Here is a 14,938-nt window from a genome sequence, read left to right on the forward strand (position 1 = left end):
CCGTTAAAAATTTCCCCTGAACTATTGAGATTGTTAAATTTAAGGACTTTTGTCTAATTTTAGTAAAAAAATTCTAACATGCATGAGAGTTCAAGGGGCATGATTTAGTACATATTAAAGTTTGAGGGGCATAATTTGGTAGATATCAAAGTCTGGGGAGCATGGTTTAGTACATAAACAATCACTGAAACAGTAAAACTGAATGAAATTAAACAAAAGTCCTTAAATTTAACAATCTCAATAGTTCGGGGGGAATTTTTAATGGCCAAAAAAGTTCATGGGGCACGATTTACTACATGTCAAAGTTCAAGAGAGAAAATTACTAATTAGCCTAATTTTTTTTCTTGACATAACCACTATAGTATTTATATTGCGCAAAGTAGAGATGTACCTCAATCGGTGTGGCCAGATTATAACATAATTTTATTAATTTAATATAAATATCGGGTTGCAAATATTTAATTGTAACCCGCCTAATTAAAATTAAAAAAAGTTCAATCTGCCCAATTATTTTATCGGTTTGGTCAGGTTAACCCGTCCAAATCGTTCTTTACTTTTTTTAATATAATTATTATTGTTACTTTTTAGTATTCAAATAATTAGATTTAAAAATATATATATATATATATTATCTATATTTCAAGTTAAAAAATACTATAGTTTAAATTAATTTTAAGAATTTTGGTGTAAGACAAATATAATTGAGTAAACATAAAATAATTAAATAAAATAATAAAAAATAGTAATAATATTGTATAGAGATTTTAAACTTCAACATCAATATTTAAGTACAATAAAAATTATTAACTATAAAGTCTAAGTTTTAAATTAAACACTAAAATGTTCAAACTTTAAATACAACATACTTTAACTAATAAATGTAATTTATGTAATATAATATATACACCTTTATTAAAAAATATATAAATCGGTTTAATTCGGTTTATTCGGGTGAATTGGACGGTTTAAAATAATTTGTAAACCATCCAATATATTCATCTGGCGATTTAGATTTTTATTTTATTATTTCGGGTTGTATTTTTTGTTGTTTTATTCGGTTTAGCTTGGACAGTTTATTCGGGTGGGGTGATTTATAAATTTTTTTGAACACCCCTAGAGCAAAGCAGAAACAAAAAAATAGTGAAATTTTTCTTAAAAGAAATACAAAAAATAAGCAAACACACTAACCAAAAACCTACATTCCACTATAAGTCAAAAAGAGACATTTCTAAACTAAACAATACCTAACACAAAAAATTCCAAAATGAAAAACAGGGAAAAAAAAAAACTCATCTTTGACATGTTTACAGCTTTGGTTCGTTGTTCCACTAGGTTTCAAATCAGTTGTGGCAATTGGGTGTCGCTGGGGTTTCAAACCACTGTCATGGACTAAGATTGGAGGTGTGGCGATTGGGGCTTCGATTGTAGCGGCTATGAGATGGATTCAATTGGCTTCGGTCATTTGAGAGAGAGAGAGAGAGAGAGAGAGAGAGAGAGAGAGAGAGAGAGAGGCGGGAATGTCAAATGGGGGAGACAATTTTGGAACCAAGAGAAAAAAAAGCCTACATTTCATAGAGTGTCTTGTTAGAATTATTATTGTAGACTAATATAATTACAGGTCTAATACCATAAACACAATTATTAATTATGTGCCCAATATTTGTCAACAATCATAATGGGATGGTTAATAATTATTTATTATGTTAGAGACATAAGAGCACCCTTAAAAGTTAAAACTATAATTAATTGGCTCATTAAATTATAGTATACCATCATTGAACCACTTAAGCCCAATTAGTGTATAACCCCCTAAGGTTATAAGGGTATGACATATATATATAGAGAAATTTAATTTTCTATACTTAAAAAATTAAAATTTTTTTTTTAAACCAATACATTTTACACTACAAAAAATATGACCACTTTTCCCTAAACCCTAAAATACCACTCTCATTATTCTCAACCATCTCTCTCTTCCTCCTTTCTCTGTCAAAACCCATCTCTCTTCCTCTCTCTCACCGTGACCGCCCCACCCACCCACTTTTGACCGCCCCCACCCCCTCTCTCTTCCTCTCTCTCACCGTGAGCCTCAAACCCACCCACCCACTGTTGACCGGCCCCACCCACGGCGCACGACAGTCCTCTCTCTCTTCGTCTCTCTCTCGGACCGAACAGAAAAAAAAAATGCATATGGACCGATGGGGTCCGACCAATCGGACCCATCAGACCATGGGTCCGACCATCTGACCATATGCATTTTTTTTTGTTTCGGTTTGAGGGAAACGAAGAGAGAGAGGCACATTGGTCCTATGGTCGGACCCATGGTCCGATGTGTCCGATTGGTCGGACCCCATCGGACCACTGTGCCTTTTTTTTTTTTTTTGTTCGGTTCGAGAGAGAGACAAAGTAGATAGAGGGGGGTATTTTTGGAGTTTTGAAAAAAGTGTCATATTTTTTGTAGTGTAAAATGTATTGGTTTAAAAAAAAAAATAAGTTTTTTAAGTATAGAAAATCAAATTTCCCTATATATATGGGTAGAATGGTGTTTTAGGAAAAAATAACATATTCTACTAATTTTTTTTTTTTTTTTGAATAGTTTAGATTTACAAAAAAAAAAAAAATAAGGGATTTTTTATTTTTATACTTCAAAACAATTTTCTTTGCATTTTTACGAAATAATATATAAAAACTCCTATTGCAACTAGCGCTGCAACTTAAATTGCAACAAAAAATCGTATAGAAACCCCTATTGCAACTAGCGCTGCAAGCACTCTAGAAATCCAAACCGTAAATTTGAAGAAAAAAAATAGTTAAAAAAATAGTATATAAGGTAATTCTAAAAAATTTTAGTCTATTAAATGCATAATTAATCAAATTTTTCTAATTTAATTAGTATAATTTCCAAGATTAAAGAACCACATGACATAACATAGATTCGAACGAAGGCACCGTGGTTGGCCCACAATATCATTCATCTTCAATGCTGGCATTGACAATGCTCACCGGAGCCGAATTTCGCCAACCACCATGAAGGCCACTGCCAGGTCCAACTCAGTCGTAGTGCATAGATATAGATGAAGAATCCAATTGGGACATTTCATGGTTTTTCCCTGCAATGCGCTCTTTCTCTTCCCCGACGACTTTCGATCAAACGACAACGCTTCGTACAAATCTGAAGAAACGGTATCCTGGGACCAAGCTTCCCTGTGTGGTCCAAAACCTCATCAATGAATTCTCTCGGGGAAATATTTCTCAATTAATCTCTTCTCTTGATCTATTAGTTTACAAAGGGATTCGCTTACCTTCCAAAACTCTTGCTCTTCTTCTCCAACAATGCGGAAACAGTAGGTCGCTTAGAGAAGGAAAATGGGTTCACCTTCATTTGAAGGTTACTGGGCTGAGGCGCCCAGGAACGCTTTTGGAAAATCATTTGATTAATATGTATTTCAAATGCGGTAGTGATGTTGATGCTCGCAAGGTGTTTGATAAAATGGCTGTGAGGAATTTGTACTCGTGGAACAATATGCTTTCTGGGTATGTGAAGATGAAGAAGTTGAAGGTTGCCCGGAGGATGTTTGATCAAATGCCCGAGAAGGACTTTGTCTCATGGAATACAATGGTGATTGCATATGCTCAGAATGAATTGTTTCATGAGGCTTTAGATCTTTACAGAGAGTTGCGGAGATCATCAATTGGCTATAACGAATTCAGTTTTGCTGGTGTTTTGACTGTGTGTGTTAAGTTAAAGGAATTAGAACTTACTAGGCAGATTCATGGACAGATTTTGGTAGCGGGGTTTTTAACAAATGTGGTGCTTTCGAGTTCAGTTGTTGATGCGTATACAAAGTGTGGTGAGATGGGAGATGCAAGAAGATATTTTGATGAAATGCCGATAAGGGATGTCCTTGTTTGGACCACTTTGGTTTCTGGATATGCCAAATGGGGACATATGAAATGTGCTAGTGAATTGTTTCATCTGATGCCTGAGAAGAATCCTGTCTCTTGGACCGCATTGATTGCTGGCTATGCTAGAAATGGTATGGGGTATGAAGCACTAACGTTGTTCACAAAAATGATAATGTTTGGGTTTACACCTGATCAGTTTACCTTCAGTAGCTGTCTTTGCGCTTGCGCTGGCATAGCTGCACTTAAGCAAGGAAAGCAAATACATGGCTACTTGATACGTACGAATTTCAGACCCAACACAATAGTTGTTAGCTCTCTCATTGACATGTACACAAAATGCGGGAGTTTGGTAACTGCACACATGGTCTTTAACCTCATGGGAAATAAGCAAGAGGTCATATTATGGAACACAATGATCTCTGCCTTAGCACAACACGGTCATGGTAAAGAGGCAATACAGATGTTTGAAGACTTAATCAGATCAGGATTGAAGCTAGACAGGATCACATTTGTTGTGGTTCTCAATGCTTGTAGTCATTCAGGTCTAGTGCAGGAAGGACTTAGAATTTTCAATTCCATGACAGCAGATCATGGCATTATTCCCGATCAAGAACATTATGCTTGCTTAATCGATATCTTGGGTCGTGCTGGACGTTTTGAAGAATTGATGAACCAGATTGACAAGATGCCATGTGAGCCAGGTTATCAAGTTTGGAATTCTTTACTTGGTGTATGTAGACTTCACAGAAACTTGGAGCTGGGAAGGAAAGCTGCCGAACTCCTTATCGAAGTACACCCAGAATTCCCTGATGCGTATGTGTTTCTTTCCAGCATATATGCCATACATGGGAGATGGGAACTGGTAGAGAAAGTGAGGCAGGTTATGAACAAAAGACATGTGAAAAAAGAACGAGCTGTTAGTTGGATAGAAATTGATAACAAAGTCCATGCATTTACTGTATCAGATAGATTGCATCCAATGGCAAAAGCCATATACTCAGTTTTGAGAGAGTTAGCTAGCCATTCTTTAAACCTTAACACCAAGAGGTAAATGTTTGAGGAATGCATCTTTTTGTGAATTGATATGCTTGAGGAATAATAATTGTTGATAGCTGGAGTCAATGTTTTTAACATGTAACATTATTTTTAGTCTTCTTCTATTTATCTTCAGATTTCATTGATTTTGAATCTTCACAATCTTGTATACTTGTGTGATTCTGTCCAAAGTTCTAAATAAGAGACCAAATATAACCTGTCATGATTTGTCTCTTTTGGGACGTTTGGTAAGAGATTTTTACTTGAGAATAAGAATGTAAAACTTAAATTAAATTTTAATGACCAAAAGGTTATTGTTTTCAAGTGAGTTTATTTTTTACCTTAAAATAGTTGTAATGTTAATCTCTTCCAACACGTGAGTTTCATATAACCTTCAATGTCTATTATTTTCAACTCAAACTCACATAATAAATACTCTATTAAATAACTTTTTATTCATAAATACATTACCCGAAGACTTCCTTATTTTTTGATTAATTCTTAGGTTATATTAAATTCTTATAGTTGGTTTTCGTTTCTTTTTTTCACTTATTAGAATTTTAAAATATATTAATAAGCATTTTTGTCTCTTGAACTTATGACATTACATGATCACGTCTCTTAAAATATACTATTTGTTAAAAATTCATTTTAAAATATAACAGTTTCATTATTATGTCCCTCCTGTTAGATTCTATTTATTTTATTGTTATCAATTAGCATTTTTATCTCTTTAACTTTGACCAATACAAATTTTTGTCCCTTTAAATACAAAAATTAATTTTCAAAATTATAATGTTCTATTAATTTTGAAAAAATTATCAAAGAACTTGATAAAAAAAAATATAATTAATTAAAAAAATATTAAGATTATTTAAAAAACTTAAATTATTCCTAAAAAAAAAAAATCAAACTTTATTTTATTTATAACAACGTATCTTAAAAAATCAAATCAAAACTATTGAAAATCTAATAAATAATTTAAACAAGTTAATTTTTTTTTTTTAGAAAAAATCGAATTTAAACTTATATCTTAAAAAATAATTAAAAATTCAATAAAGATATAAAATTATTTTTTTTAAAAAAAAGTTAGAAATTAAATTAAAAAAAATATTATGTTTACTTAAACAAATCTAAATTTTTAGTAAAAAAAAATACACTAAAATGTATTCCCGTAAAATTTAGTTTTACAAAAATTAAATTTTTAATATTTTATTACATCTAAATAAATATTTTAATAAAAAATAAATAATTTGTTTAATCACTTATTTAATTTTAAAATTTCAATTTCTTTTTTAATTTTCTTAATCATTCAAAATGATTTTTTAAAATCTAAATTAATTTTTTTCTTGAATAAAAAATAGCAACTTTTATTAATGATAGCAATCATTCATAACAATTAAACACACTTCAGCAGAACAATCCTCATACTGAAGTGCACGACCTGAAGAAAACAAGAGCTCCTGACAAGACAATGAGCTGCTTTGTTTGCGGATCGTTTAACATAACAAATATCAATGTAATCCAAAGACAATAATAAATCACGCACATCAATCACTAGCAATCCAAATTGAGACAACATAAGAATGTTACTCTTTATAGCTTGAACACACAATAGACTATCAGTTTCAAGAACAACACTTTGCCAATCATGTCTATCAATCCAACTCAAAGCCTTCTTGATATCAATGATTTCTGCCACTTCAGGTTGGACCAGACCTATCTTTCCTAAAGTAAAAGCTTCAATCATTCAACCAGTATCGTCCCTGGCTAAGCATCCCAAACCAAAACGTCCTTCTTGAGCAAACAAGGCTCCATCTACATTTACCTTGATCTTATTCCCATTGGGTCTCTCCCATTGCTCAGATTTAACCCCATCCGTAGCAAGATGAGATAGAGAAAAACCTCTACATTCTTGAGCAATCTTATATTGATCTAGGCAAGATCTTGGAGACGCAACAATACTTGCTGCATTAGAGACTTTCTGCTGCCAAACGACTTCATTATGTGCTCTCCAAATCGCCCACGCCACCATCGCCAGCTTCTCCAATTCATCAACCTTCCCACGGTTTACTGCCCCCTGGAGCCAACTATAAAAATCAACATCAGCTGCGCTACCAACGTCCACCAGAGATCTGTTCCAGCATGATCTCGCAACAGGATAAGCCACAAGCACATGAAAAATAGTTTCATTATCCAAATTACAGACAGGACAAACTGCACTTATTGGAACATGTCTCTTTTGCAATTGAACACAGCTTGGCAAAAAACCAGATGTTGCCCTCCGCAAAAAATTACAGACCTTAGGGGGCACTTTAAGATCCCAGATAGTACGCCATAGGTTCGACGGTTGAACAGCAGGCCAAGCTCCCTTGAGCACTTGGAGATGTTTATACGCACTATTAACCGTGTAACCTCCATGTTTCTCAAACTTCCAGCACCATCGATCCTCCAAGACATTATCACTGAGCTGAATTGAAAAAATAAGAGCCTCGTCTCTATCCTGAAAAATATCACGAATGATATCTTCATCCCACCCTCTAGAATTAATTCTCATAAGGCTGCTAACAGGTTAGTTAATTAAAGCAGGATGATTGGAGAGAACAAATGGATTTTCATCAGGGAGCCATGGATCATTTAGAATAGAGACGGATTCCCCTGATCCAACCGATCGACAAACACCAGAAACCAGCAATTCCTTCGCTTCAACTATACTACGCCACACAAAACTTGGGTTATCGCCCAACTCAGCTTTCAGAATTGTTGTTGTAGAGTAATATTTGGCTTTAAACACACGCCCCACAAGAGAAGAGTCATGAGTTAACAGTCTCCAACTCTGCTTCCCAAGAAGAGCCAAATTAAAATCTCGTAGGTCCCGGAATCCCAAACCCCCTGCATGTTTGTGACGACACATACGACTCCAACTCATCTAGCTTGTACCTTTAGTTTGAGTTGAACCCGTACTCCACCAAAACTTGGCCATTAGTCTTTCAAGCTCTTTGCAAGTATCAACTGGCAGTAAAAATACATTCATAGCATAATAAGAAAGTGCTTGAGCAACAGATTTTAATAATACCTCTTTGTCAGCCCTTGAAAGCATCCTCCCTTCCCAACCATTAATTCTCTTCCTTAGCTTGTCTTTAAGAAAGTCAAGAATGGCATTTTTATTTTTACCAATCGAATATGGAAGGCCCAAGTAAGAACCATTTTCATCTGCTTCAAAGATCCCCAACAAGTCACAGATTGTATCACGAAGACCAACGGCAGTGTTGCAGCTGTAAAAAACAGATGATTTTGAGAAATTTATCTTCTGTCCAGATGCCAATTCGAAAGTATGTAGCAGCTCCTTGATGTTATATGCTTCCTCCTCCGTTGCTTTGCAATATATATAACTATCATCCGCGAACAACATGTGGGAAATATTTGGAGCATGGCGAGCAATCTTACACCCCCTAAGTAGTCCACTATGATCATAATTGCGTAAAAGGCATGAGAACCCCTCCGCACAAAGAATAAACAGATAAGGAGATAATGGATCTCCTTGTCTGATCCCACGAGAAGCAACAATAGGGCCCATTTCTTGGCCTCCATGAGCAATGGAGAATGACACGGAACTAACACAAAACATCACTAAATTAATCCATCTGCCATCGAATCCCATCCTCTCTAACATAGCTCTGATATAACCCCATTCCAATTTATTATAAGCTTTACTCATGTCTAATTTTAGAGCCATGAACCCATCTCTTCCTCTTCTTTTCCTCTTCAAGTAATGCATAATCTCATAAAAGATCATGATATTGTCTGAAATTAATCGGCCTTGCAAGAAGGCACTTTGCGTCTCGGATATAATGGCAGGAAGGACTCTTTTGAGTCTATTAGCAATAACCTTAGATATTATCTTGTATAGGACATTGCAGAGGGCTATTGGTCGAAAATCTCCCATGTCCTGAGGTTGCTTCTTTTTGGGAATCAAAACCAAGTTGGTAGCATTTAAACCAGTAGGAAAACAACCAGATTCGGAAAAAGACTTGACAAGGTTAAAAATATCATTACCAGCTACAGTCCAGCATCTTTGGAAAAATCCTGTGGTCATACAGTCGGGTGCCGGAGATTTATCTGGGTGCATTTGGAAAAGAGCCTTACGAACCTCCTCAACCGAAATAGGTGTTGGGTTTTATGCCCTAAATAAAACTCATTTCAATATAATCAGATTTACTTATTAATATAGATCAGAAATAACATTTAATGTTGCATGGTTCACATGATTTATTTCATGATTATATGTACATAATGTCTGAATTCATCTGAAACACTTTTTACATACTGGATCCCGTTTATTGTGTCGTCAACACATTGGAAAGTAAACGTGACTATGTGAATAAAGTTTCCTAGATTTATAAGACACAGGGTTTTACTGATATGATAATCTACAACAGAGTTTACTTGCATTTGGAGAAATGCTATGTTCTTTCCAGAGCATTGGTTAAAGTAAAGCTCAGGTTGGATGCATGGAGTATGCATCGGAAGGGACCGATATTGAACTTTGACTTAGATTTATTAAACTTACCGTAATATCTATTCAAGTCAATATCGCCTAGTTGATCCTAGATCAAATGATCTTAATCCTGTTATGATTAGGCTCGATCTCGAGAGGCTATTCGTGTTCTTTGATTTGTTAGTTAAGCCTACTTTTAGGTCAGGGTGATACGTACATTTTGGGAACACGATACTGCAATTGAGTGGGAGCGCTATCATAAACATGGAATCTATAGCTTCTATCTGGCGAATAGTAAGTAAAGGATGATCTCCTTCGAGCTTGACCAAACGAAAATAAATGGTGGAGATCTCATTTCACATAAGCTGAAATATCATTTATACGGGGTTAAGTGTTTTAAGGATAAAATACAGTGTAGGGTGTAACGGTAATCTAATCCCTTTACAAGTGTAGATCATTCATATAGAGGATCATTGATCAAATTAGGATTATAACAATGGATAACTAATGATGTGTCTATATGGTGGAACATATAAAGCATTCTATATACTGAGAGTGCAATTTTAAGTTCTATGCGTGGATTCAACGAAGAATTAATAAGTTAGTGAATTTTAGTAATAAATTCTTGATCTCCTTATTGGAAGCTCGGTTATATAGACCCACGGTCCCCGCACTAGTTGAGATAATATTGCTTGTAAGGCTCATATAATTGGTTTTGATTAATCAATTATAATTCTCAATTTAGACTATGTCTATTTGTGAATTTTTCACTAAGTAAGGGTGAAATTGTAAAGAAAGAGTTTTAGGGGCATATTTGTTAATTATGATACTTTGTATGGTTAAATTAATAAATATGATAAATGACAATATTATTTAATAATTATTTATAGTTATTAAATAGTTAGAATTGGCATTTAAACGGTTGAATTTGAAAATTAGTATTTTTGAGAAAATCAGATGCAGAAAAGATAAAACTGCAAAATTGCAAAAAGTGAGGCCCAAATCCACATTGCATGGCCGACCACTTTTGTAGGGTTTTCCCTCTGATATTTTCATTATTTTAAATGCCAAATAATTCAAACATAACCCTAGTGGAATGCTATAAATAGATAGTGAAGGCTTCAGGAAATTTACACAAAATTTTCTACTTTTTCCTTCAGAGAAAAACCTGAGCCTTTCTCTCTCCCTATCTTTAGCCGCCACTTCTTCTTTCTCTTCCCTCTTGAATTTCAAAATTCTTAGTGTTAGAGTAGTGCCCACACACAGCAAGTGATACCTCAATCATAGTGAGGAAGATCGTGAAGAAAGACTTTCAGCAAGAAGGAGTTTCAGCACTAAAGAATCAGAGAAAGAGATCCAGGTTCAGATATTGATAATGCTCTGCTACAGAAAGGAATCAAGGGCTAGATATCTGAACGGAAGGAGTCATTATATTCCGCTGCACCCAATGTAAGGTTTACTAAACTTTATATGTGTTTATTTCATCGTTTAAGAAAGTTCATATTTAGGGTGTTAATCAACATACTTGTGAGTAGATCTAAGATCCTGGTAAAATAATTTCCAACAATAGGCTGCATCAAATCTTCATTTTGAGCATCTGTTACACGAGATTGAACGAAAAGAAATTGACTACTTATTTTGACAGGGTATGATTTGATAATTATTAAAGTTTAGGGGGCAAAGTTGCTAATTTACAAAGTCACGTTAGCATTTTAACGGAATATGGGACAGAACCTAACAGAAGGACTAAATTTTTATAAATGTAAACGTTAAGGGGGAATTTTTAACAAGTCGTATATTTTGGAGAACAAAATTAGTATTATTAAAAGTTCAGAAGGTAAAATTATTAATTATTCATTTGTATATATAGTACTATATACTCGAGCAGAGATAAAAAAAAATATTGTTTGGTGAAATAAAGGAAAAATTATAGAATCTCCTTTTTGCTTGTCAAGAAAAGCTTTTTCAGTTGGTGGCAGAAAAATTCTCCTCAAAGCAGTAGCACAATCTATTTCAACATATGCGATGAGTTGCTTTCGGCTTTCTAAATCTTCCATTAATCAAATTGAGACAATGTGCAATAAATTTTGGTGGGAAAATCCGGCCACCATGCACACACAGCAGCATAATGTTAATAAAATGGGAAAATTCTAAAAGATATTACAAAAACGAAAATTACGCAATGTACATTAATAAAATGAATATAAATCATATTTATACCTTAATGAACGTATAAATTTAACGTTTTCTCAACTAAAATTAGTGGTCGGAGTTATACGACTACCTTTTTTTAATAGGGTCGGTTACGGTGAAATAGGAGGAAAAACCAAATTTTTTTAGTGTATAGATTTAGGTATTGAAAATAGAAGATTTTACAAGAAAAATGGGGTGAAATGGTATAGAAATGAGGGAGATATATAGATTTTTATAGGTGGGTGGCGAGGGTTTTCTGGGTTGTGGGTTCTGCTATCGTGTTCTTGCTGAAGAAGAAGGTGATGTGGGGAAGATGAAGATTAGGGTTTTCTATATAACCCTATGTCGTTGATTATTAGGGAATAATCGACTCCATAGGTGCACACGTGTCAATAAAGGAGTGCACCTATATATAAAAAATCTTGAAAATTTTCAAACTCCCAATCGAATCTAAAGGGTATAGTTGATATCTATACTTACGGTTTTTACTAAAAAACGACATCTATATGTCAATTTCAAGCGGGTATTATCACACTCTTTAGTTTTTTTTTTTTTTAAAAAAAAAAAAAATGGGTTGAAAAAATAACTTCTAAAGACTCATATTGTAATAGTGTAAATGCATAATAAGTAAAATAGGAGGTCACTACAAATATATTAAAGAATTAAAAATTTACAATATATATATTAAAGAATTAGACATTAATTAATTAATTTATTTATTTATTTATTTTGCAGCAAAGAATTAGACATTTCTTAATTAATATATATGGATAATTCTGAACAATTTTCTAAGATAAGATCATAATATCTTTATAAATAAATATTCATAAGTGAATATGTTATATTTATAAATATATGTCTCCATCGTGAAAAATTAAATATATTATCAATATGATTACTACATTATTGACCCCAAAAACGATTAATAATTTCTCGATAAGAAAGATGCATTGTGGCTACAATGACTTTATTTGGATTAACCAAATCGAATTGTGATGCATATTTGAGTGCCATATTGAGGATTGTGTTTCACCCTTGACACAACCTTTCACATTAAACAACATCACTCATTTTTCAACACTAATCGTGTGCTTTTCTGTTTTTTTTTTTTTTTTTTTTTTTTTTGAAGAATTTAAGAGTGGTTAAACCACCTTTGGGAAAACGCCAGATGGGTACAAAACATCCACATTGGCTAATTCTGCCACGTGGTAACCGTGATCATTCTACGCTTAAAAATCTATAATTTAATATCTAATTACTCCTAATAAAACAAACTAAAAAGATAATATATTGCACAGCCATACACGTGTACCAATATAAACCCTTGGATTATAACTCTCCAACAATTATGAAAGCTCTCCTTGAAAACTAACAAACAAAAATAAATAATTATAAAAACAATACAGCTAGATCGTCTTCTTCCCAAAAATCCAATCATTATCAACAAAATAAAATTACAATATTCTTTATATAATTTTTCAATATTCAAAATAATAATTGAAGATTACCCAATATTGAAAAACCACAAATGTTACTATGCATTATATAGAAACCCCACCAACCTAATATTTTTCTCTGCAAAAAGATAGAAAGAGGAGAAGGAAGAAAGAACAACTTGAACACCATTATTGTCTTCTTCTTCCTTGTTCTTCTCTGATACTGAATAATATGGGTACTCAAGTGTCTAAACAAGTTGAAAGACGAAAAGCGATCAAAACGGAGAAGAAGGTTCTAGTTGATCTTCATCAGAACACCGGAGAAGTTTATCCCGGCAGTGATTACCAGCCATCGGATCGGAAAAACTGGATGGGAGAACTAAACCCAGAAAAGCTTCACATCAATCAGATTGTGTGGCCAGGAACACACGATTCCGCCACCAACAAGATTGGAATCCCACTCATCTCTCGACCCTTTGCTCAATGCCAATCCTTATCCATATACAAACAACTCCTTTTAGGTACACGAGTTCTTGATATCCGAGTCCAAGAAGATCGCCGAGTCTGCCATGGAATTCTCGCCACGTACAGCATCGACGTCGTTATCCAAGACGTCAAGAAATTCTTGTCAGAGACCCAATCTGAGATCATCATTCTCGAGATCCGCACAGAGTTCGGGCACGAAGATCCACCGGAGTTCGAGAAGTACTTAGAGGAGCAATTGGGTGAGTATCTAATCCACCAAGACGAACACGTCTTCGGTAAGACTGTAGCTGAGCTTTTGCCTAAAAGGATCATCTGCGTTTGGAAGCCGAGAAAATCACCCCGACCAAAAGCGGGTAGCCCGTTTTGGCACGCGGGTCATTTGAAGGACAACTGGATCGACACGGATTTGCCGTCGACCAAGTTTGACAGTAACATGAAGCATTTGAGCGAGCAACCTCCAGTCACCTCAAGAAAATTCTTTTACAGAGTTGAGAACACTGTCACTCCCAAAGCAGATAACCCTGTTCTGTGCGTTAAACCGGTAACGGGTCGGATCCATGGGTACGCGAGACTGTTCATAGCCCAGTGTTTTGCCAAAGGTTGTGGTGATAAGTTGCAGATTTTCTCCACGGACTTCATCGAAGAGGATTTTGTTGATTCCTGCGTTGGGATGACCCATGCAAGGGTCGAAGGCAAAGCCTAATAATTCATATTCCTACTCTCTTCTATATAAATTGTCGTTTAATGTCCATTTGTTAATTGTTGTTAATCTTGGTTTGGGGATCGACTGTCGTTCTTTTTCTGTATGTAAGTTTATTTGTTTATACCACGATTGTTGTGTAAATTAATGGGATATATACGTTTGGTTTGAAACGAGGTATTATTTTTTTTGGAAGAGTTATTGTAAATTTGAGGGTGTGTGGGATCAAAGAATATGCTTGCATATATATTGTTCAAAAAAGAAAAAAAAAAAAAAAAAAAAAAAAAAAAAAGGAAGGAATATGCTTGGATGCACATCCTTGTAGCTATATAGCTCGTGCGATAAAAATCATATTGTCGGCAGGAGAGTGGAGACAACTGATCTGTGAGCTTGAATTAAGAACAAAAGCCCTTTCTAAAAAAAAAAAAAAAAAAAATTTAGAAACAAAACCCTTTTAAGTTTTATCGTTAATGACAATCAAATTAGCGCAGCGTGATTTGAAGATTTATTTTTGAATTTACTATTTTTAATCGAATCAGCATCCTCGTAGCCCAAATTTATGTCTCCTTTCTGTCTTAATTGTATAAATATGACACGTCATCTATTCAACTAACAGATATTTCACGTTTACAACTTTTAGTAACTACAAATTAGCACCATAATTCTCTCTTCACAATTAATACT

General features: G+C 34.2%; 2 protein-coding genes across 2 annotated transcripts; both read left to right on the forward strand.

The window, feature by feature from the left end:
* Positions 1-2,917: 2,917 nt before the first annotated feature.
* Positions 2,918-5,087, forward strand: LOC133033223 (pentatricopeptide repeat-containing protein At2g21090-like). Its single transcript, XM_061107884.1, has one exon. The coding sequence runs from the start codon at positions 3,116-3,118 to the stop codon at positions 4,955-4,957; it is 1,842 nt and encodes a 613-aa protein (XP_060963867.1). The 5' UTR covers positions 2,918-3,115; the 3' UTR covers positions 4,958-5,087.
* Positions 5,088-12,729: 7,642 nt separating this feature from the next.
* On the forward strand, positions 12,730-14,427 carry LOC133033171 (uncharacterized). Its single transcript, XM_061107797.1, has one exon. The coding sequence runs from the start codon at positions 13,301-13,303 to the stop codon at positions 14,255-14,257; it is 957 nt and encodes a 318-aa protein (XP_060963780.1). The 5' UTR covers positions 12,730-13,300; the 3' UTR covers positions 14,258-14,427.
* The last annotated feature ends 511 nt before the right edge of the window (positions 14,428-14,938 follow it).

This window comes from Cannabis sativa, unplaced genomic scaffold (genome assembly GCF_029168945.1).
Source record: "Cannabis sativa cultivar Pink pepper isolate KNU-18-1 unplaced genomic scaffold, ASM2916894v1 Contig3, whole genome shotgun sequence".
In the NCBI taxonomy this organism is placed as follows: Eukaryota; Viridiplantae; Streptophyta; class Magnoliopsida; order Rosales; family Cannabaceae; genus Cannabis; species Cannabis sativa.